This window comes from Dermacentor albipictus, unplaced genomic scaffold (genome assembly GCF_038994185.2).
Source record: "Dermacentor albipictus isolate Rhodes 1998 colony unplaced genomic scaffold, USDA_Dalb.pri_finalv2 scaffold_56, whole genome shotgun sequence".
Classification (NCBI taxonomy): Eukaryota; Metazoa; Arthropoda; class Arachnida; order Ixodida; family Ixodidae; genus Dermacentor; species Dermacentor albipictus.
The window spans coordinates 560,943-585,052 of NW_027225610.1; the positions used below are offsets into that span (position 1 = coordinate 560,943).

At 43.7% G+C, this 24,110-nt stretch overlaps 1 protein-coding gene across 9 annotated transcripts in view; it reads left to right on the forward strand.

Annotated features, from left to right (window-relative positions):
- The window catches only part of LOC139053026 (splicing regulator ARVCF-like), a 131,203-nt gene extending 111,469 nt beyond the window's left edge, over window positions 1-19,734 (forward strand). For 6 of the 9 annotated variants that reach the window (XM_070530163.1, XM_070530171.1, XM_070530162.1 and 3 more), the window contains 5 exons: window positions 2,165-2,397; window positions 5,564-5,795; window positions 8,060-8,079; window positions 9,439-9,582; window positions 17,011-19,734. In XM_070530163.1, coding sequence (XP_070386264.1) covers window positions 2,165-2,397; window positions 5,564-5,795; window positions 8,060-8,079; window positions 9,439-9,582; window positions 17,011-17,166 — 785 coding nt within the window. In that variant the 3' untranslated portion in view covers window positions 17,167-19,734. Of the gene's footprint in view, window positions 1-2,164; window positions 2,398-5,563; window positions 5,796-8,059; window positions 8,080-9,438; window positions 9,583-12,788; window positions 12,851-17,010 lie in introns of all 9 variants that reach the window. The other 3 variants (XM_070530169.1, XM_070530168.1, XM_070530165.1) reach the window with 3 other exon arrangements.
- The last annotated feature ends 4,376 nt before the right edge of the window (window positions 19,735-24,110 follow it).

Genomic DNA, 24,110 nt, shown 5'->3' on the forward strand with positions numbered 1-24,110 from the left:
CTCCAAAAAATTTTAAGACAACTTTGAATTTGATGTAGCCAGTAATGACCACATTCATCAAAAATAATTGCTTATTATAAATTAACTGCACCAAGTTTCAAAAAAAGCAGCCTGTTACCCCCTGGCAAAGTCACTCAGGAACAGAATAAAAAAAACGGCATACAAATCTGACAAGCGGTTCTTGAGATATCGCTTTCCCCAGCACCACTACTAGCGAAAAAATACATTCCGAGAAAACAGGCCTTAAAGTTGAACACACGTGTGTTCTTATTAGAAAGCTCCTGCGGAGCTTCTAATTAGCTCTTGCGGCTCCAGGCACACTCAGTTAGTCGGATTTTCAACTGGCGACAGTCGAAAGCACAGTTTCACCGCTGAAAAGCGTCTACGCACTCGGCACTCTCTGCGGAAGATAGGAAGTTCGATGCTCGTACAAGACGCATATCGCGCTCCCGTGCACCGAACATCTGCACTGTCTTGGGCTTTGCCGGCATCGCGTGCAGCGAAGAAGTAGCGAAAGAAAAGAAAGCTGAGCAAATAATCTAAAAGATAGCGCTAGGCGATAAACAGCTCGAAAGCAGGCGAGCAAGGGACGCGAGCGCGCCATCACAGGGAGGAGCCGCCGCCGCCCGCGCAGCAGCCAATGGCAGGCGCGCTTTAGCCCGCGGGATTTGAGCAGCCGCCGCCGCCCGCGCAGCAGCCAATGGTAGGCGCGCTTTACGCCGCGGGATTTGAACGCGCTGCTCCGGCCAATCAGCGCTCCGCATCACATCGCGGGAAAACGCCAATAGTGCCTCAACCGCGCCGACGATGCCATTTTGCAAGGCGGCAAAACAGAGACAAAGAAACCACGGTCAAAACGACACCAAGATGGCGAGGGCAGGCCGCATGGTCCGGGAATGGCGCGCGCGCGAAGTTTGACTTCATTTCGGCATCTGCGCGTGTTTTGTGGGCCGAGGGGGCCTCAAAAGTAGCGTTTTTTCTGTACTTTACGGTTGAATTAGGTGCTGATAATTACAGAACAGGTAGTTTATTAGACATACAACCCAAAAATAAGGTTTTTCAAAAATCGACTTTTTCGCGATTTTTCGGTTTTCAAGGGCCGCGTCCCCCCTTAATATATATTTGCTTACGATACCACAAATGCACCAATAAGTGGGATTTTACTTGAGCAGTGGTGCATCTGCGATGTACTGTATACTCGTGTAAGGAATGCGTTTGCATAGTAACCGCGCCCTCAACTGCGCTCTTGTGCAGTCCCACGATCGAAAGGCCTTGCTGTAGTTTTTCGGAGAGACTAACATCTTTTACTCTTGCAAATGTGTTTAGGACAAGCGCACTTACTCTCACTACTCGTTACTGTGTTGGAAGTACGTAATAATGCTATGTGAGAAAGGCTGAGATTACGTAAACGAAATTCTACAGCTAACTTATGTAAGCTGCGCGTCCACCCTAGTGCCAAACATGCCGTGACGGCACACCGGTAGGGGTGGTGGGCCTGATGGCGGGAAAGCTAACGGCAAAGCTGACACCAGAACACTGGTGGCAAGCGTGCGGTAAAAACAGGCTGTGCATTATCGCAGTCGCTCTAAGCCTGACAGAAAGAATGACTGGGATAACGCTCAGCCTGCTTTGAATGCATAAGCATTTCTATGGCGACCCAACAAGGAAACCTCTCCGTCACGTAAAATGAATCGCTTTAACGAAAATAATGTATAAAACAAACTTCTATGAAGGCTCCTTGAAAGATTTGGTGATGGTAGAATAAACACCATCTCTCAAACCACATGTAGAGCTGATTCTATTGTAGCAACTGCGCTGGTAGCAATTCAGGGCTATTTCTGACGTTGCTATGGTCCCCTCCCACACACGCGCACGCGCAAAAGAAAGAAAGTTATTATTAATTCTTTCTTTTGCCTATTCTTCCCTTCTTGGTCAAACTCCTTTATTTTTGAGGTGATCAGGTTTCCAGGTATACATGTGTTTACGACCTCTAAACAGCTTTTGTACGTAATAATAAGAATAAAAATAATACTTGTTTATTTAATAATGTTCCTGTATCTCGCAGTGGGAACAAACTTTGGCGAACGAAATAGGGATCCACAGCCTCGTTTAGTCTTTTAACGTTTGCACCATTTGCCTAATGCGCCGCTGTCTTCTGCTGCAGGCAAATACGCCATGAGCGATCTGGTCCAGAAGCTGCCCAACGGCAATCCGCAGCACGACGTGGGCACCTCCGACGACACCATCGCGGCTGTGCTTGCTACGCTCAACGAAGTGATTGTGCGAAACAGTGACTTTGCACGCTCACTTTTAGAGGCCGGCGGTGTCACGCGGCTAACCTACATCACCAAGCAGAAGGGCCGCTTCTCAGCACGCGTCGTCAAGTTCACGTCTCAGGTGCGTGCGATTTCGTCCAGGCTCCATAGCTTCGTATGCGGGCACACCTTGACCCCTTCATGTATGGAGTTTCCATAAAAGAACGCCAGGGGGAACTCTGGCGCTAGTGTCCATGGTAGCTGCAAGCATGGCAGCTCAGCCAATGTGGGAATGATGATGGGCACTGTACGGGGATTTGCCTAAAGTTCGACCTTCTGGCCCCAAATGGTTTTGTAACTTCGTAAATTGATCATTTGCAACGAAAACATCGCTCTATAAGTGCAACAATTTGCAATGATTATGCACGTGCAAGGAGACTAATTGCCTTCCTATGCTTAGAAAACTGAGGGCTTGGAAATTTAGAAAAATAAAGCATTAATGTCGCAAGAATGTTTGAATCCACAAGCATGAAGCTTTAGACACATGTACTATATCATTTCCATGGTAGCCGGATGATCACAGCAGCAGAGTTTATACTCAAGTAACGTTTGAAGGAAACCTTATGCCTTCGATCGTGTTCCCCAAATTATAACCTCTACAAATGAATAAACATAGCATCACCCCCTACAGTATGTCTTTAGCAATGGTGTCATGCATTTAGTTTTTGGTTTAGCAAGACGGAATCATCAAAAAGCCCCGTAATGAGTTTGAAATGAATTTGACTTCACACCTCAATATTTTTTGAACTGCTACAGCTATCAAAAATCTAATTACAGATTTGAAATCAGCACAGAAAATTACCCCAGACAGTGGAAATTATTAAAGAATCACCCAAAAATAATTTTAAAAAAAATTTTGGGACCCATGTTCCCGCTCAAGTAAAGAAAGTGACAAAGGCAGGTATTGAGGCATGGATACAGAGTAATTGGGATCAGTAGTGAGCACAGCACAGACAGCTGTGCTGTGCTGTACGTCAAACATATCCGGAATGTTGTAAGGACAAGTAAGAGAACTGGCACACAGGAACAGGCACTAGACTTGATTGTGTTCATGTCGTTTCTCTGGTATTTTGAGCATCATCTAGATGCCTTGCTGTTGTAGTAGCCACTTTGCCGACGTAGCCATAGTCACCGTATGTATGCTACTCTGTTCATTTATGACACACGGCAGAGTTATAGAGACAATTTTTTGTTTTGTTTGTTTAGTCGTCACGCTTCTGTGTTTACTCATCATGCTGTAATGTGGTGCAGCTTCACGGCAATGCATTCTGCAGTGCGGAGAAGCCACATCACAAGGCTCATGTTACATTTCAAGCACTTGCCCCATTTCAGGCTCAAATTTCTTAGTTTTTCATGTGGATTACGCAAGCACAAGTATGGTGTCGGTTTTTGCCAAATCTTTTGTGTCCAGTTTGCAGTGTAATTCAATACTAGGCTCCGGTTTAGCTCATCAAATGCGCATCGTTTCACCTGTAATTGCCCTCAAGAATCAGTGAGAATGACGCAAGTTCTTTAAGGACAGCACTTCTCTGGAGCACACTTAACAAGGGAGCATACTTTTAACATCCAGAAAGCATGAGTGCAATGCAAGAGGCCTGGTCCATCATACAGTAGCTTTACGCTGCTTTGTTCATGCCACCGTAGAATTGACTTTCCACTGACTGACCCATATTTTTATGCGATAGCAATTATACACAACTACTAGAGGCACTTATGCGTCTCTGCTGTTGTCTTGCTGTCCTGGTTTCGACAGCACATGTGTAGCCCATGAGTGGACGGTTAGAATGCTTCTAGGTATGCACTGTGTGTTTAGCTGCAGAAATGACGAAGCCAATGGGACACATTGTCATGCTTCGCTTAGTAGGCTCTACCAAAGCCAGGCCAGTGTTTTGGATTCCACTGCTGCCAGAAGTGCTGCGGACACTCACATGCATTAGTGTTTTTTTCTGAGCAGCTGTGCACCTGCCTACCACATGATGGTGCATGCACTGGTCTGAGTGAAATGGATAGTAAATGTCAAGCTAAATCTTAATTCTTGCAGTGGGTGCTGACAAATACCAACTGTTCCCGTCTGTCTCATCTCGTGGAGTATGCTTCAGCCATTTGGGATCCGACTCAGTCTTCATTAATGTTTACTCTTGAAAGTATTCAAAACCGCAGTGCACGCTTTGTATTATCTAATTATTCTCGCTATGCAAGTATTTCTTCAATGAAACGAACTCTTAACTTACCTGATCTTTCGTCACGCCGCAAATCTTCCCGTCTCTCCCTTTTTCACAAAGTTTTTCACTTGAACCCCCTTTTAAAAGAGACCGTTCTTGCCCCTTTGTCTTATATTTCTGCCCGCACTGACCACAGCCTTAAAATCGGGGTGCCATTGTGCCATACTAACCAGTACAGTGACTCATTCATCCCCAGGACAAGCATGGACTGGGATCGCCTTCCCGCCTCAATCGCACTCATCACCGACCCTACTAACTTCAAGACCGCCGTTCAGAATGCCTTTTGTTAATATTTTTTTAATACTTTTTTGTTTGTATTTTTTACTGCATTACTTCTTGTTTTGACTCCACTCCTTTCTGTAACGCCTTCAGGCCTTGAAAGCACATGAAATAAATAAATAAATAAATAAATAAAAATAAATTGAGGTTCGAGGTCTGCAACGCCTCGTCGTCATTGCTCTTTGCACCAACGTTGCAACACGCCTGCAGCAACAGCTGCCTCGAATACTGCACCACACCTTATCGCCCCCACGTATTGTTAAAACGCTGTGCAAGAAGCTCGAGCACAAGGCTGCCAGTTTTTACTTTTTCCACGAGTTAGAAATTCTCTCAGCGTTATTGAGTTATTACACTGTTGAAGATGCCATTTCTGCATTGAGGTCTTAAAGATAGGCCTGTTACTTGGTTCTTTTAGCCTTGGCTGACATGCAAAAGTATGTAATTATTGCTTAAATGGTCATGTTTAGGCACCTCTTTTCTCCAGCGCAATTTGCCAACATTCGGTTTCACCTGCCTGACAAAATTTGCTCATAAATATCATTGCCAATCACTGATGCTTTAACAGGGCAGTTAGAGATTATTGACAGATTGTCTGCTGTGAAAAGTGCATTGTGAGCTTGACATTTGGAAGGCACACGTTTTGGCAGCCGTTTGGCACGTGTATTTATTTGACATGACCTTTGCAATGCTATGCTTCACCTTTTTTCCCCCCCCCCCCCCACGTTTTCCTTATTCAATCTTTTCTAGCTTCTGTACAACTTGTGGCAGCACGTTGAGCTGCGGGAAGTCTACAAGAACGCCGGCTGGCGCGAGTACCACTTCCTCACGCGGACGCTCGTGGCACGCAACTCCTCGTCATCCCCCCCGTCAAGCGCCAACAACACGCTGAGTCGGCCAATCAGCTCGCAAGGCGGCACCCGCTACGAGGACCGCACCCTGCCGCGTGTGGCCCGAGAGCTTAACAGCGGGCAGCCCCCTGGTGAGCATCGCTTGCATGATTGACTGTGTGGGCAGTGAACGTCAGAACAGTTTTTCCTTCGCTACCACTTGCTCAAAACAGGGCATGGCTTTGCTGTGTTGTTTTTGTTTTCTCTTTTTTCATCATGTTTGTCGCATATCTGCAGATATGCAGATTCCTTAAGCTGGATTTCTTGAAGAGGCAGGCATTACAGTCAAATCCTAGCGCAGCGAAGTCCGCTTTGTTGAAATTTTCGCAACAACAAAGATTCCTTCATACCCTGTCGACACCCCATAGAACATATCGTGTTTACTCGATTGTAACGCGCCCTTGATTGTAACATGCACTTGTTTTCCGTGACCAAAAATGAAGGAAGAAAAGAACACACTTGATTGTAACGTGCACCTGTTTGCTGTAACCTAAGAAAAGAAGAGTCCTTTATAGTACCGCACACCTCGTTCTTTCATACAGAAATACTACTTTCTCTCATTTGGGAAAGACAAAGATTTATTCCCGATGCACTAAAGTTGCAATAAATCAAAAAAGTCGCACTTTCGCCCAAAAGGCGGAGCCTTGATTACGATAGCAAATAAGTAAACAGCTATACGCTAAGTAAGGATAGTAGTTTTATTGGCCGTATAAACATTTAAACATTCGTTTACTAGCTAAATTAATAAGCATGGTGTCACACGCACGCAAGCAAACATGAACACGTCTCACTCAATGACTGTGGCAACTCTTTATCAAAATGCTGGAGTGAGGAAGTGCGCTAGCAGAAATGAGGGAATTCACCTTTGTACGGTCTCACGCTTTGACGCGAAGCGACGAGAACACAGCACGGTGCGCCTAGGTGCGTAGACTCTTGTCTATGTCGCAGATCGCTTTCAAAATAGGGGCTATGCGGGCACGCCGTACGTAGCAGCCGCCGGTGTAGAACGCCTCTCCTGTGTGTGCCATTTGTGTGCCATGCATGTTTCGGGAACTCCGAACACCTGTGATGCCGCCCGACTTCCGTCCGGCTCCGCACATGTGATTGCTTTCCTTTTAATTGCGGCATCGTGATGAACTCGGCATGTCTTTGAAGTCGGCACTTCCATGCTGATAGAGCAAACGCAGAAAACACGAAGGCGGACGATGCACCTAAGCCAAAGGAAGCATTGCCTAAGACGCATACTGCAGCAACACGGAGGAAGCTACGGCAGCCAGGCTCGAAGAGCGTATGAGGTGGCCATTTTGAAATGCCGATGACGATATGGTGAATGTGAAGTGCACTCTTGGCCTCGGCTGATTTTTCTACCCTGCTGGAGCTTTCCAAAACAACAAATTTAGATTTTATCATTGAAATTCGTTTTTCTGGCCTGGCCGATAATTCAGACGTTTCTGCAACCCCGTCTGTATCCGAAAAAGATCATTTGGCGGCTCTATTTACTTTCCGCACACAAACTAAAGAACCAAAAAGCTGCATTGCACACGCATTGGATAAGGACCACGCATGGCTGGTGATTGGCCATAGCAGACAGCTACTCCATTGCCTAGGCAGCCCCTGCGTGCCCGCTGAACCATCACGCTGCCGCTGTGTCTTTCCTTTCTTTTTCTTTTCATTTTTTTTTTTTCTCTGCTGTTCCTTGTTCCTCGCTCCGCGTGTCTTGCTCTGCATCGGAATTGTTGCTCTCCCCATGGTCACCGTGCCTCGCGGAGAAGCGCACTTGCTGCCTTGCTTGTCTGCGGGATATTCCGGCAACCGCATTATAAACAGTATTCCGTCTCACACGGCTGCACTATAAAGCCGTATGCATATACATTGAGTTCTATGGGAGTCAGAAAAGACCACATTATATGCAATCCAGCACTATAAGAGGTTATGTCACAAGTGCTCTGGGTTGCAATTGGCTTGCCCATGCTCAATTTTCACATAGTTGTACTACTCCACAATGTGTTTTGTTTATTGCCATGTTTGAGAGCAGTATTTGCATGTTTCACCCTGAATAAAGAGAAGCCACATGTCTTCGTAGGTGATGCGCAACTACTCGGGTGATTGTCCCCGTAAAAGGAACGATGGTGCATCTGTCATTGGGAGGATGAGGTGTAATAGTTCTTGCACTTCACCATAAAAGTGACAGGTGCCATCAACGTTTCGTTGCTGAGAAAGTCTGCATTTTCGGGCTTGGATTTTGGGGAAAAGCACCTTATGTTTCGGAATATCTTGTGTGCTCTCACAAAAAACACAAGCTACTTTTAAACTTCAGGTTGCTGTAATATTTTCCCCTGTCTTTCTCTTTTTCCAGTGAACATGCCATACAGTCGGGTAAGCACATTTTCTTTTTGTCTATATTTTTCTCTATAGTGACATGATAATAATAATATTTTGTAAAATGTAAGCAACAGGCACTTTTGTCTTTGAAAAATTCTCATTATCACTAGTGCACTAGGTATCTTGTGAAACTGTTCTGTATCTTGATGTCATGATCCACTCCCACGGGTTCCTGTGTAGTCGCTGTGACTTGCTCCGCCCACACATATTATAGCTTACGAGATTGGGTCGCAGAAGCGCAGTGCGCTGCTGAATCATTCTCTCAGCATTGTTATTGAAAGAGACAGTTTGGGTTGCAGTGTTGCACAGCCTTCCATCAACTACAGCGGAAGCTCGTAATTCGAACTTCTGGTTTGTTCGAACTGACGCCGCAGTTTTTCCCAAATGGTGTGTGTTTCAGTGTGTGAAACCACCCAGTAATTCAAAGGTGTAAGTGCTTACGGTGGTTGATTCGAATGTAACGCCGCTCCGACCGTGCCCTCAGCAGCGCGCCAACTTGTGCGGCAGCTCTTCTGGCCTCGCAGTGCGGACACATGTCGGCTGCGGCTCCCATCTCCCATTGCCAGTATTGTATTTCAGCGCATAAAACGCACATCAAAAATTTTTTAAAATTTATCTGTAAAGTCGGGGTTAAGGTTATATGCAAATTTTGCCTTGAGGTGCGGCTTCACGGCAGCACATTCTACGCTGTCCTGAAGCCACAATTCTGAACTCATCACTCATGTGTTAGTTCAGCACACATGTAACACAGCATTGTACATAAGTCTTTCATTCAGTGAGCTTCCTTTAATTTGAACTCCATTTAATTCAGACAAATTTTTCCAGCCTTTTTGAGTTCGAATTATCGAGATTCAACTGTATAAAGTGCCATTGAGACAAACCTGTCAATCACTGAAGTTATTTCTAGCAGCAAGTTCTTTCAGAGCTTTCGTAATGCCCAAAACCAGCTCTATTTACTGTATTTAAGCCTTGTCCTTACTACTAATCACTAGTTGATTGTGGTCTTTTGTATACCAGGAAACAATGCCCGATAACTTAAAAATGTACTCTACTTTAGAATTAATGCGATTTAATGTTCCTCATTGTGGTTTACACATTATTCTTGTACTAAAAGGAGAGTGACTATTAGAAGAATGGTGGTGTGGGTTGGCTTGATATATCATTATCAAGTAAATCGTTTGTGCCGTCTAGGGTTCCTTTACTTTTTCTTTTCCGAGAGAAATGCGAGCAGCATCGTTGGGTGAGCACAGTTTGCGTAGATAGCAGTTGCCCAGCTGTTGCAGAAGCAGATTAATAGACTTGTCTGTTATGTTGAGAGCTATTCAGCATGGCATTTCATTGATGTTTGTCCAGTCGGAGGAGCTTCCTCTGAGCGAACTCAGCCATGGCGGTGGCGCTGGCGAGGGTCAGCCGGGTTCTCCGCAGCCCGCACAGCCGCAGCAGCCAACAATGCACCGCCCGCCCGTTGGCGGCGTCCCAATTTTCCCACCAGGCCCCGTAAGCGTCCTTCCCGGCACTGCTTTTGCAATTTCTTCTTTGCTTGTTATTGTTCGTTTTCTGTGCTCCGTTTCGCACTCGGCAGGCGGCGCCGAAGAAGTTACTCGTGCAATGCCGTGCTTGCGCATTTTGTGGTGTTTTTTTTTTTTATGTGCAGTACTTTCTGTGGAATGATTACTTCGCATATTATGCGACTACCACTTGTGGTCATGGAGTTGCATCAAATCCAGCGTGATGTCATTTAATTTTTTTGTACGTACTGCTGCCGAGTGCTGGACTATAGTTGGAGTTGGTTACAAAATAACAAAAACAATGAATTGTACACACCCTTACAAGTGTTAAATGGGTGCTAGAAATTCATTTGCAGGATATTTGCGAAATTTCTAGGCAAAACAATCTATAATTTACTGTTAATGGAAAGAAAACTATATAGGCATGTTTGTATGAGAAATATGTGGCATAATGTTAAGATTGCGATACTGTCTAGTTATTGGGGTGCTGAAGAAGTAATGTAGTCCAGTGAAGTGCATCACGGTGAATTGTGCCAAAAATTTGAAACATTCAATGTGACGACATTTCTGAAGTGTGGTTAGATACAGGTCTGGAAAACTCAAAGAGAATCAGAAATTTTTGTGCACTTAAACATCATAGGCAACATTTTATGTTTTTGGTAGAAAGGGCAGGGGGTGCTAACGTATCATTCCGTTTGTTAGTAAATAGGTTCAGGTCTGCAACATTTTCCATGTAATAATCGGGTCTAATTTGGTATTGTGAGCTACAACTTGCTCATTTCAAGATGCCCAACATTGTCTCGTATGACTTATTAACATACTGGAAATTATTTAGATTTGTCGTCGCAGATATTGTCTGAATGAAGGCCTCCCCCCAGCAATTTCCAGTCCGCCCTGTCTTGTGTAGGCAGGCTCCATCCTATGCTTGCAAATCGCCAAATCTCATCAGTTCGTGTAATCCTTTGCCATCCTTGACTGTGCCTCCCTTACATTGAAATTCATACTGAACTTCCTAAGAGAATAGATCCCAAGTGAAGGAAAGCACAGCCAAAGGCAGCAAAGGATTAGTTAGGTGCAGTGATAAAAGGGCATTTGTGGCCATAGGCTTGCATTAGTCTACGGCAAATTCCAGTAAGTTAAAATCACCGGTTGAGGCCTTCTTCTTCTAGCTGACGTCATACAGGTTATTCACAATGAAGATGATATGGGGAATGGGCTGAAGGCAGCTTAGTTCACGAGGACACACGCTTTGGAAAACGTAGAGAAAAAAAAATTGGTCTTGCAGCCAGTCCTATCTTGTCCTCCACTCTCGTGATTTTGCTGTTCTGCTTAGTAGCTGTGACTTAGATAGCTTTGTTGTACTGGTTGTTGCATGAATAGGAGCACGAGGTGCACATAACTCTTCTTGCTAAAGAACTTCCTTGTTTTTGCTCTTTAATTTCATGCTGATGTAGCATTTGGCAGCAAGTTTAGTTTAATATCATGTTTGCAGGCATTACTCACCAGTTTCATATGCATTAAACGCGAAATGCCCTCTGCGGTGACATCACTGAAAGCGTCAACTCCACTCCAAAGAAACAGTGGCTCCAGCTGTCATGGCTACAATGAACACAGTATTTTCACTGTAGCCATGACACGTGGTGCCGCCGTTTTGTTGCAGCAGACTAGGACATTTTTGGGAGTGTTGCCGCAGCTTAGTCCCGCCTCAGATTTATTGTGGACTGAATGGGCATGTAATGCCTGCAGAATGCCAAAATGCTTTGTGCATAATTTAAGCGCAAATGAGCCAGCGCTTTAGCAGAAACAATCACGTGTACAGTGCACTCCTATTTCTGCTAACCTCAATAGGCGTTCAGCATGGCTGAGGCCTCCCTGTTGCCCTGCTGTTTGTCGTCTGTAATGTACTACTTGCGAAATACTGTTTGTCCCTCTGTCTACTGCTTCTGGTTGTGATGGCTAACACTAACACAAACTGAGAACCTAACTTCATTGAGATATAGTTCAGCAGTGTGAATGATAGTATGTTATCACATGACTAAATGCAGCAGTGCATAAAATCTGTTGCTACAACTTCACCGTGCAATAATCACACTGCAGTTCAGAAGGGTTCATTTAGAACATCCGGTTTTCTGATGAAGAATGTTTAGTGTAATATCCTAAGTTATCATCTCCACCTGTCTTTGAAAGTATGAGATACGTCACCAATGTTTGAGAGAGCACAGTTCTCATTAATTATTGGTTCACATTATTATTATTATTTGTTTCTAACACATATACACAGGTAACAGGAAAGGGAAAGCGAGGAGCAGGCTGGCAACTGCCACCGGAAGGGGCACAACGCCTGCCTACTCTTCTGAAGGGAGGCGACAGCAACACAGAAATTGAAGATAGGAAGGAGGGGAGGAAAAAGGAAAGGAGAGCAACAGGACAAATTTAAAGACCAAAGTAGAACACTGCAACAGGACAAATCTAAAGACTAAAGTAGAACTCTGCAGCCGGAATTAAAGTGACGGCGCGTCGAACAGCCTCCACAATTATCAACCACGTCCATGGCTAGTTCGCTATGCGGCTGACTGTGTTCTGCACGATGAGACGCCAAGTAAAGCTGCACGTAATCACCTGCACGTAATCACCGCTTCACAATATACACTACAAGGTGTTTGAACCCGCCACCTCCCATCTTCGAAGGAACAAGCGTTAGGGTACAGTACTGATCACACACAGTAGGGCCAGTCACTGAAGGTCACGCTACAACAGAATGTTAAATATTCATGCTACAAACGTGAACCTAAGTTAGTTAGGTCTATAAAGGTTAGGAGGGCGCGATGGGCGTGATCACGTTTAGATGCACAGCCACTGGGGTATAAACAGGTTCACATTCATTCGCAAGTGCGTATCAGTCAAGTGATATTACATCGTCTATTTTAATTGGCGCTTGCACAACAAGACCCCATACATTTTTGCCATGCCTAATTCATGTCACTCTGACAGTTTTGCTGACATTGGCAATTTTCCAGTCTTCTGTTATCGCTTTTGGTACATTGTCAAAAGACAGGTGCAGGCACTCTATTGGTGATGGGTGATAACTCAAGATATTGCAGTCGTGTTATCTGCCATCTACCAATAACACGCACTCCTGTGTTCACGTTGCTGTCTGTCTGTGCCATGTCTGACTAACTTTGCTCTTTCCTTCAGCCGCCTGGTTTCTAACATCTTCCCGACCTGGTCTTACACTCCTTTAACTAAAATAAAACGTGGTGGGTTTTTCTTGCCATTTCTACTCTTGCATGGCTCTTTGTCTTAACCTGTGCATGTTGCTGTGTCGTTGCTTGCCGAAAGTGTGCCTCGTACCTTCCGTGTCATTTCTTATTTTCGTCACGCCTGCTAGAAAATGCAGAGGTCTTCGGCAGTTGCGGTCAACTTGCAATGTAGAGTTCTGGCTTGTTCATAAACATGGTGCTGTTTGCGGAATACTGGCTTACAAGAGCCGCTAATAGTAGTAGCAACATTGATAACAACATCTTGTGATGCTTTGAATACCTAAAACGCATTTGAACTGTTTTTGTCTTACATAAGTGTTCTCAGCGAAGAACATAAAAAATGACTAAATGTTAACTGCTATGTCACTACAGATGCTTCACAACACAGCAGCTTAGCAAATGTGGTAGGTCACGGAAATTGCAGCTCTGTGTGCTGTCTGGCTAAAATCTACATCATAAGCTGGTGTGACCAACTCGGCTGCCCACAAAAATGTCTCCAGTAACCCAGTATTCTGTAAAGAGTAGTATGTTAATGGCCAAGGTAAGACTCTGTAATGACTCATAGTCTTAAGGGGCACAGGCTTTAGTTTTAATTAATTATCAGAAGTTGGGTAAGGTGCGGTTAAGAATAATACAATGTGTTAAACTACTAGGCATGTGTACTTGGTAACGCTATAGTAAGTATACGAACAGAACATGGATGTGAACAGAACATTCAACTCACATGCCCGCGCACGGCAGAAGCACAGATTAAGTAGACAAAGGCAGAAGTTATCAAAGTTCCACACATTATAATAGACCGGCGAAAAATCATTGTCCCGCAATAATTATGGCGGAAGTGGCAAGCCGCACTCCTTGCAATGAATGCTGTGAACAGTACTGTTATTGCAGCAAAAGTGCATAGTTACTTTTGTGAAAGATCTTGCAAATTGAATAACCAATATGAAAGCATCAGGTTGCTCACTCGCTAAAAACCTTTGCTGCGCTACACACCAGACTGGCACGTACAGGCCATGTTGTTTTGCAGCGAAATCACCATGCATACAACGATTAAAACATGCAAACACTCGGGATTAACCATGGCTGAACTGCTGGAGAGGCCGAATACTCCGCAGCCAGTATCACATGATGTCGCCTTCTGCGTCGCGTAGAAAGTCGAGCAGGCCGCACCATGGTATGTCTTTGAGGCCAATATAGTGGCACTGCTCGTCAACATTCAAGCAGGCTGATTATCAAACGCAGACATTTTTTGGAACATTCTTGTGGCTACGTTGCCTTCTCTTTGGGGAAGGATAAAAAAAGTTTTACTGAAATGCCTTTGAAATACATCAAAGATGTAGCCCGAAATTTTAAGATATTCTTGACTAAACCATGTCTTCAATTATCAGAGTTTTAATTATCGCAAGTCAACTGTGTCACAGTACACTTGTTCTGAGTACCATGCTCTGTGTTTCACTGTATTGCCTGCTGAAGAGTGCGTAGTACTTAAATTTTAGTCTATGAAAATGCTTCATTAGGGTTTCGGGAAGTCCTTAAAAGCCCCTGAATTTTTCCCACCAGTAAACTGCTACGATTCCTTTCGATCATTAGCCAATACGTTCTGGTTTTGTTGTACTTAAGCACTTTGACAGGTAATGCTTGCGCCGAGTCAGTTGTTGCTAGGCGATCATAGCCTGACAATGCTTGACTTGCCAAATCTGATCTGGTCACAAATCTGAGGCACTCCACAAACAAAGGAGTCATGCTGTTTACCTAGTTTTTCACAAGCAAAACTAGGAGAAGGCTATTCATGAAGCTCTGTGTTAGCTCCGCATTTTAAGAATTGGAGCTCTTGGTTGAAAAATTTAAAGGCCTATGAACTGTTGTGTGATTTGTGTTATCCAAATAGGCTAATAGGATATGCTGCTAAATGTTAATGCTAGCACAACAAATGCTGGTCCCTTTCTTGCTCACAGGCGTGCATCTAAGGTCGTATTCTCAGTTCATCACTTTCAGAGATACTTTTCACTTTTGCCTGACTTAATGATCAGCACAGTGTCTCATTGGGGTAATAGGCATCCTATCCACTGGCTTATCCAATAAGTGCACGCTGAAATTGACATCCCTGAAAATGGTTGACTGATAATACTGCCTATGCTCGCTAGCTCATTGGGGTTGAGTGCAGAGGATGGCTAGAAATAGATTTTACAACTTGTGTCGTTAACTCTTAACAGTTCATGACTACCCTATCTTATCGTGTACTCTGTCATTTGCGTGGTTTATGACACTATAGCATTCCTTAATGTTTTTCTTTGTCTAAAAGTCGATGAGCAACAGTCTGGAGCAAAAGAAAAAATCTGGCCATTTCGCTGGCCCACCTTATCAAGAACCATAGTTAAAAGCTCGAAGAACATTCGCACCTGCCTTGTCTGTTGCACCTAGTTATACATGTGGGACCAACATGCTACCTGTTGCCCACGAGCTTGTACAACTTGGGGCGTGAAAACAGTGGAATTGTTTTCTAGAAGCTGGTACTTTACATGGTGTGACCGAAGGGTGCAGTCGGTTATCAGTGTTTAGTTGGTTATGGTCAGCTACTGTTGATGTGTAGCTTGAACACTGCACTGCTCAATTTCAGCTTGTTTGAGCAAGCCACGAGCAAGCTTGAGTTGAAAGGACACTGATTGTAAATGCTTAATGAGGCTAGCTAGACAAGTACATCGGTGCTCCTGAACTCTCCCGCTGCGGTCATGTCCAATGCCTCAAGGGCAGTTATGCTAGTTATCCAAAATTTCACTGTCGTTTTGTATATTCGTACCCTCTCTTGGCCGGATTCACTAGCCTTTGGTTGGTTGCTGCCACGTTTTTCTTTTACATGCAAGGAAGCTCCTTTCGGCAACTTGAAGGCAGCCTCATCAAAAGTTACACACTTCTGTATCGTTTTGTGTAATGCCTCACTTTTTCCTATCAGTAAATGTTGCCAACCAGCTTGCTAGTTCAGTTATAATATAGGCTCATGCTTTATGGGCCTATGAGTCCAGTATGTAACAAGAACATAACAACTCCCTTTTCTTGTCCCAGACCTGCTTGCCATCCTTATTTGCTGTAAAGGATCATCCATTTAGTCTAGCAAACCTAGCCTCATTTGGCATCTTACTCTCGTCACCTTTCAGCTTTTCTGCTGCTTCCATGCCCGAAATATAAACTACAATCTCCTTATAATGAAGTCCCATCTAACAAAAATTCCTTTGTTAAATTCAGTGTTCATTACCTCAGCATACATACTTGCTGATATTAGCAAAAAGGCATTCAGATCATTGCGTAAGAAAGGCAAGCACAAAGTCTCCGATGAGCCAGGAAAAACAGCTGGTCTGCTGTCGATTTTGATGACCTTTCGGCAGCTTGCAGTGCATGTGCATGGCATGTGAGTGCTTAACTAAAAATGTGTTTCACATGGTTGTTAATGTGTGACTGTGTGGTTCTGTCATCACAGAGGATTGGCACATTGGCTTGCCTAGGTCACGGGAATCTTAAAGCAGTAGGATATTCATCGAATTAAAGCATGTCCAACCAGATCTAACATTTACTTCATCACATCCTGTAATTTATTATGTCCAGTTCCTTTATATCGCAGTTTGGCCATGCAACCGGTAAAGTCCTTAGCTAAGTCGCACAAGTGCCAATTTTTTCTGCTGCTGCCAGTGGCCTTACTGCATGAAGACTTTGTACGTCGATAGATGCTGAGCTCACACTGACAAAGCACATGCTTAGCATTGGTCTCGTCATAAGGCACTGGAGGATGGAAAACTTAACACTTGCACGGCCTAGCTAAACATTTGGCAGGCGTTGTACCTCGTCTATAGCTGGTGACAACCTAAGAATGCAGTGGCAACCACACTGCTATACAACCAAAAGAGAATTTGTACAGATGTGCCAGTTAATTACACTCGCTCATTTCCTTTCCATGATAATGCACACAAACTTCCTTTAATATTGGCACCTCTCAGAAACTATGTTTTGGTGTTTGGAAGCACCGAGGGCCAGAGTCAGTGCAGTTCTGTGGGCGTTGCTTGTACTGAATTCCTAGCCTGTCACCAAGACCTTAGTTCTAGCAATCCTTTGACGAGTGCTGAAGTTTTATTGGTCTTCCCGGGTATTTGTTGTGCACCATTGAACAGCAGCAGCAGCAGCAGCAGCAGCCTATGAGGTCTCCGCCTGAGCCCGTGTACGCCCAGGTGAACAAGAAGAAGGACCGGTATCCGAGCGATCAGGGGCCCCAGTACCTCGCGCTCGACAGCCAGGCATCCCAGCCCGCCGGAGACTCCTGGGTGTGAGAGGCGATGCTGCGGCTACCACGACTCGGCGGCGGCTTCTCTTTTCTTGTTTCGCCGTGTTTTGGGACGTTTTCACACGCCAACGACGACATGGGAGGGAAAAGGAGGGAGAGCAGAAGAAGATTGTGCACTAGCCTGAGGAAGCCAGCAGTGTGTGTTCTTTTTTTTTCTTTACTTGTTTGTTTTTTGTTTTTTACTGCTGTGATTTCTGGTTTGTCTTTTCAATCATTACGAATTATATCGAATTCTATTAGAATTTTGTGCATGTGTATGCACAGGTCGGGGCAGCCAAGGTCTCCACCACATCCCCCTGGGCGTTCCAGGGCTGTGGTGCCCGCGTTTGTGTGTGGGAAAGCTCGAAGCCAAAGCCAGTTCCTCATTTTACTCTCTCGCTTGCCAGCAACAAATCGGCATCTCCGAAAGAGTGTGTGTGTGTGTGTTTATTTTATTTTATTATTTTTTTTTTCTTCTGTCACACGTCAAGGTTTCACATTGAGCAGCGTGCTGGGGTCTCTTGCAGAGAGGTGCGTGTTCTCCCTCCCTGTTCTACCTTTTTACACAGGTAGCAGTTGTTGACGGGAACGAAAAGGAAAGGAAGACAGGAGAACGGACGCCATGGAGGTGCTCTCTGACTGTGTGCGTACAGGCGGTGAAGTGGCATGACACGCCACTCGCCGAACCTGTTAGAGGAGCAGAAAAAGGAAAACACAGGACTGAATTGTGAAAAGGAAACAAGGAAGTCAAGACCAGGTCTCCCCATCTCTAGAAACATTGTTTTCTGCCCCCCACATGCTGCATGGGGAGGCGGGAAGTCCTAACGCCATCTTGTGAGCAGAAGCAAGTCGCTGTTCGCAATCAAGGCAACTATCTCGAATGTCAGCCGCGGCGAAAACACAGAGGACGTCGACATGAAAGCAAAAGAAAAAATAGCCGGTGCATTCCCCTCTGTTTATAGAGTACGAGGGGAGGGGGGGGGTCAGGTATATATACCAGGGAAATGGGAAAGCAATTTTTTCCCCATTGCCATTTACTACTCAAACGCTTACTACTACGAGTACGCTCTATCATCATTACTACACTGTACTACTCCTGATCCTGCCAGTGCCAACAAGAGTGTTTTTTGCCGTGGCTTGCGGCAATTTGACTTTTCGTTTATTTTTGGTGCACCACATCGTGTGTCTTGACACCTCGTCCCGTCCTGTCCCGTCCCATCCCATCCAGTTCTCTTGCTACCCGTTTCTCCGCTTCGACATTAGGTTTAACATTTTTTAAGAATTCTTTACCGTGGCAGCTCTCGGTTCTACTGTTTCAGTAATTGGGTCCTTCCGTCGTTGCACATGCCTGCACGTGTGTGCCTCTCTCTCTCTCTTTCTTCTGAACATGAACTTCACATGGAAACTTTGCTCAAGTGTCGCAGGGGTATCTTGCGTTGCATTTCTTGGGTTGTGCCGACGATCGAGGCAGGATGAATGGATGTCGTAGACGAAAAGCGGGCTTCTCTGTGCCGCTGCTGCGGCGACTCCCGTCGCAAACAAACAACGTCCGGCGTTACGGGGTCCACAGGGACGAATGGCTCGGGTAGCATTGCACTGTGTTTTAGGATGCGACGTTGCGGGACACTGGTGCTGAGTCGCGAAGCGAATGCGGCCCTGGTTGACAAGTCCATGACAAGCAAGCGGAGCAGCCAGCCGTTGCATTTGTCTGGTTGTCATCGTCTTTTGTGACCCGGGCTGTGAGGAGCAAAATGAAACAAACAAAGCAAAAAAAAGTACCACAACTTCCAGAGCCTGCACTCTTTGCCATTTTCGGAGCTGTTCTTGCCTCCGTCATTCCAGCAGCTGAGCTTTTTTGAGAAACAGTCCTCTCAATTTTTTTTTCTCCCCCCTCCACTTGTTGATGTTTGCTTTCCTGTCCTCATTGCCACATAGTGCTTGCATTTGTTTGTTTCATAGGCAGCGCAGATCTACTTAAGCACCAGTCATGCGTTGTGCATTATACTTGCGTTCTTTGTTGCAGTGCGTTTGGCTAGCGTGCAAACAAGTCCTGTGTCATTATGTAGGTATACTCGTGCGCATTCTTTGGACAGTATTTAAATACTTTTTTAGCAAGTTTTATTTTGGCAGAAAGAATAGTTTTCATTTAGCCTTTTGTTATTATTATTATTATTATTGACATTACTCTAGGCACCACGTTTCCCCGCCATTCTGCCAATGTCTCATGCTGTACAGTTATGAACCTCACCACTGTTTTCTCGAGAACAGTTGTGTGCATTGCTTTGTCTCTGTATTCAGCCAGTGTGCTCGTCTGTGCAAAGGTTTTCACATTCCATTCTGAGTTTAGTGAGGTTGCTAAAGGGAGCTTTCTTTTATCAATGGATGAACTGTAATTGAGGCAGCCTTTCCTTGATTCTCGTGAACATAGGCAACTTTTTATAATGACGTATTGTGTAACTTTTACATTATATACCTTTTTTTTTTTTCCAAGTGACTAGTGTACATTTTTTGGTTGTGTAAGATGTATCTGACGAACTGTAACATCTGAAATAAAGGTGATTTTGAGGACCAACGGGACATGTGCTTCAATTCGTACATCTTGTGTCCAGCTTGCGGTAAGGATTACTATAGAAACATAGAAAGATAGTTGGACCCTATTGCTTTGCTTCTTTGTTTGTTTGTTTGTTTCATGGCACAAATGGGACCAGGACTATGAAGTGACGGTCACAAGGGAGGATAAAAATTCTGATGTCAGCTAATAAATAATCGATTATAGTTTCATCACTCGTGTTATTGTATAACCATTGTAGCTAATGTAGGGCAGCAAAATGCATTTTTGCTGCATTACATGTGCGATACATCATTTGCGATAAAAATTATTTTTAAAACTGCTAACGATGCACGATAGTATACATTTATATATTCACTAAAAAGTCCATTACCACCACTAAAAAGTTAGTAGTAGCTTTAATTGTATTCCGAATTTCAGCACTATTTTAATTGACATGCTGAAGTTATTACAGTGACGTGCATAGCAGAATGGCTAATTGACACTGCAGCAAAAAAAAAAATGAACTATAGTCATCTGAGCTGCAAGGAACAAACGTCTACCGTACTAGAATCGTAGTCTTCCTGTGTTAGAAAATGCATACTGCTGGTGTAATCGTGTTGGCTTAGAAATGGAAGTGCTTGTGCATGGTACTTTCATACATAGTATGGCAATACAGAAGTCTGAAAATAATGAGAAAATGCAGACAGATGCACTGTGAGCTTTACTTCATTGTCATGTTGCCTTTATTCATTTAGGCCAGCTGGCAACAGCCGGCATACTAAAGCATCCTTTTGGATCTGATAAAGGAACAGGTTTACTAATAAACAGTTTTGCCAACCTTGGGGTAATTGCCCTACTGTAGGGTCAGTGCCTACTGTATTCTAATATAGGAGGCATTGGTATGGTACTTTGAGCATTTTGACATCTTGGTAGGGCCATATGGCCATCTGCCAGTTTTTCGAAAAAAATGTAGGGATTCTCGGATTTGCCTCGGCATTTTTTGTATATTTGAAAGTAAGCCATGGCAAAACTAAAAAAAGATCAATATCTGGTCAGCTGCACACGCTCAAATTAAGGATGCAACATACGGATCATAATAGCTGTGATCGGCTCAAGAATTCACGTGATAATAGGAAGCGCTAGAGGTGATTGAGGGCGAGATAAGTGGTCACACCTATTCCAGCGTAGTAGCGGTGATTTATAGCAGTGACAGAAGAAAACATAAAAATTGGTTTGCAATTTATCTGAAGAAGCGTTTTTTTTTTTCTGTTCGTAACCAGTGCAATCTTTGTATTTCCTCTTTCTATTAACAATATTTTGTACAATGCTTTATTTTATCCTACGCTAAACTATGGTGCACTAGTTTGGGGAACAACTAAAGAAAATATGAAGAAACTTCTTTCACTTATACGCCTTGTTTTTAAAGCTCCTTACCTAAGTTGCATAGAGAGCATGTTCAACAAGCTTAAGTTTGTTAACGTACAATGTATGTACAATTTCAGACTACTTTGACAACATAAACTGGAAACAAACAAGAAAAATTACCTTCTAAAATCACTGGCTTAGTTGCAAAAAAATTCTCCTGCATACAACACACGCTATCCCGAAACGTGGGAAGTTGATAGATGCTGCCCAACCTACGGTAAGCAAATGTAAAGTACACATTACTGACCGTGTTAAATAGGTTGGCAAAAATGGCACGGATATAGAATTGATCTCTCCATCAGCTACGCAACATATATGTATAACTTTCCATTGTTCTATTTTTTGTTTAAACACTCATATTTTCTCTACTATCTTTTTCTCGTTTCTGATCCATTGAGTTCCCACGATGTTTTTGTATGTTCATGGATTTTCTTTATGCACATATTTGCCTGTTTGCATTGTTTTTGTATTTTCTGAAGTTTTTGCATTTCCTGCAAGTTGATTTTCTCCTGTGCTTTTTGTGTGGAATTGATGCCACTATATGCCATGCTATGGTGCACGGACCCAGTCAATCCTTTTCAGGCTTTTTGTCCGTGCTCCAAACATCTGGAAGATGTTGAGTAAAGCTGAATTGAATTAAATTGAATCACGTATGCTCGGGCCCAGCCTTCATTATTGCGTCATTTCACTAATTTCTTAAGGCAGCTGTTCAATACAGCAAGCTTTAGGTGAACTAAAATCACTCGTGCGCATGGCCTGTCTGATGCTACTGTGATACATCAGTTGCGATTGCATCTTCTCTATACAGTAAGCTGTTTAGTAGAAAAAGAATGTTCGCCTGCGATTACGATACTCCCTAATGCGACATTTGAGTGCAGCTCTACACGTGTTTTCGTTTTGCGATGTATTGGCTGGCACGGACAGACTGTCTCGTGCGGCACGTTGCAAACGGAGCAAAGTGCGGCGTGACTGCCTTTCTAATTGGAAGATCGCGAGAGGCAGCTCACGGGTGACGCGTGGGAGCAATTCACAGCAGCCACCGTAGACAGACCTCTGCTCTTGCAGCACTTTGTTTCCATATATGGTATCGCTGGCGTCATCGGTGAACAGACTACGCGTCCTACTCTGGCGCCAGGGAGTGCACATTATCTTATCAAAGGGATGAAATGATCAATTCAGTTAAGAATGACTTTTTAAGCTTTGCTTATTTAAAATTTATTTATTTAACATGTTTTCAAGGCCCAAAGGCATTACAGAAAGGAGGGGGGATAAAAAATCAAAACAAAGCGCAGTAAGAATATTAATAAAGGGCATTCTGTTCAGCTGTCCTGAAGTTGTTTGTGCTGGTAATGCGTGCGACTGGATAACTAAAGGCGATTACAGTCAGTGCTTGTCCTAGGGATGAAGGAGTAGCTGTAAAGGTTTGTGCAGTACACTGGCATCCCAACTTTCAGGCTGTGCTCAGTGCGAGGTGACATATAAGATGCCAAGAAAAGGATTCCTTTAAAACGGCATCGAAAAGAAAAAAAAAACTGAAAAAGGCAGTCAGAAAAACTCGCACTGTGACAAAATATCAGGTAAGTTGAAGGGTTTTGATGCATGATGGAAACTGGCAGGTATGAGCTCACATACAGAGTGTTCCTCTTTTTTTTTTTATTTTGTGGCTGTACCAAATTTCTAAAAATTGCCTCTGGTAGGTAGCACAATTCTAACCCTTGATCTAAATTACTTGATGAGGCGGCCATTACTGCAACAAGAAATCGAAATAACTAAATAATTTTCTTAATTACAATAATTACCTTTATAATCGATCACAACGCATTCATTGCCACATTTACACAAGTCAGCACTTTAATTAATTTTTACTTCCCATGCTTTAATCCACGAATTGTAGTTGGCGAGTTCGCAAGGTGTACCCATTCGGAATGAATCCTCTGGACTGCGCCAGTTTTGAGATGTTACTTTTCAAAGTGTAGGATGCAATGAATTGGTGTTCGAGTTACTTTTGTGCTTCAATATATAAAACAGCGTTTTCTTCATAAAAAAGTAACTGGAATGCCAATGCATCTTGTGGGACATCTTGAAAATTAATATTTTGAGACTGGTGCAGTCCTGAGAATTCGTTCCAAGTGGATACACCTTGAAAACTCACCGGCTTTAATTTGTAAATGAACTACTTGCGGTGAAGTAAATAATTATATATGTAATTAGCATACTTATGATAAATAATTGATTAATCATTTTGATTTCTTGTAAAAGTAATGGCTGCCTCATCGAGTAATCTAGATGAAGGGTTAGGATTGTGCTAGCTGACACAAGCAATTTTTAAAAATTTGGCGCACCTAAAAAAGAACATACTATATACTTTACAGCATAGACATGCGGCCAAATTGCACAACTTCACGTTCTTAGCAGTAACGTTCTTTGTCCTTGTCTCCGCCATGTCTCCACCTTCACAGCTGCTGTCGTGTCAACTGTAGGCATGTTAAAAATACGTTATGCCAGGAAATCATGGCGCATACTCGCTAAACAGCAGGACAAGGTAGCCGCTTCGTAGAATATGGGACGATCACTTTCAGCGATAATGTCGCGTCAGTGATAGTATAGCCTACTGGCGCGCTCTGATTGGCTGATTGAGCACTACGTCACGCGAAATTTGAGCGATAGTATCGCAGAAGTGAGCGTCACATAATATGTCCCTAGCTCTCTATAATTGTGGTATAGCGATACTCCGCACATGAAGCATCGTAATCTGATCGTCGTTTTTTTTTTCTTTTGCTGAGGTGCACCTTTACGTTCCGAAGACGCCTTGTAGATTATGCTGCACGTTACTTTCAATCTTTTTTTCAATGTTAGCTTGGAAGCGATTATGTAAAATAGTCATCCCATATAAGGTCGGATGCATACGTACCTGTGTGAAAGTATAGTTAACAGTTAAGTCGTATTCTTTCCGTCAGCTTTAGAAAAAAATTGAC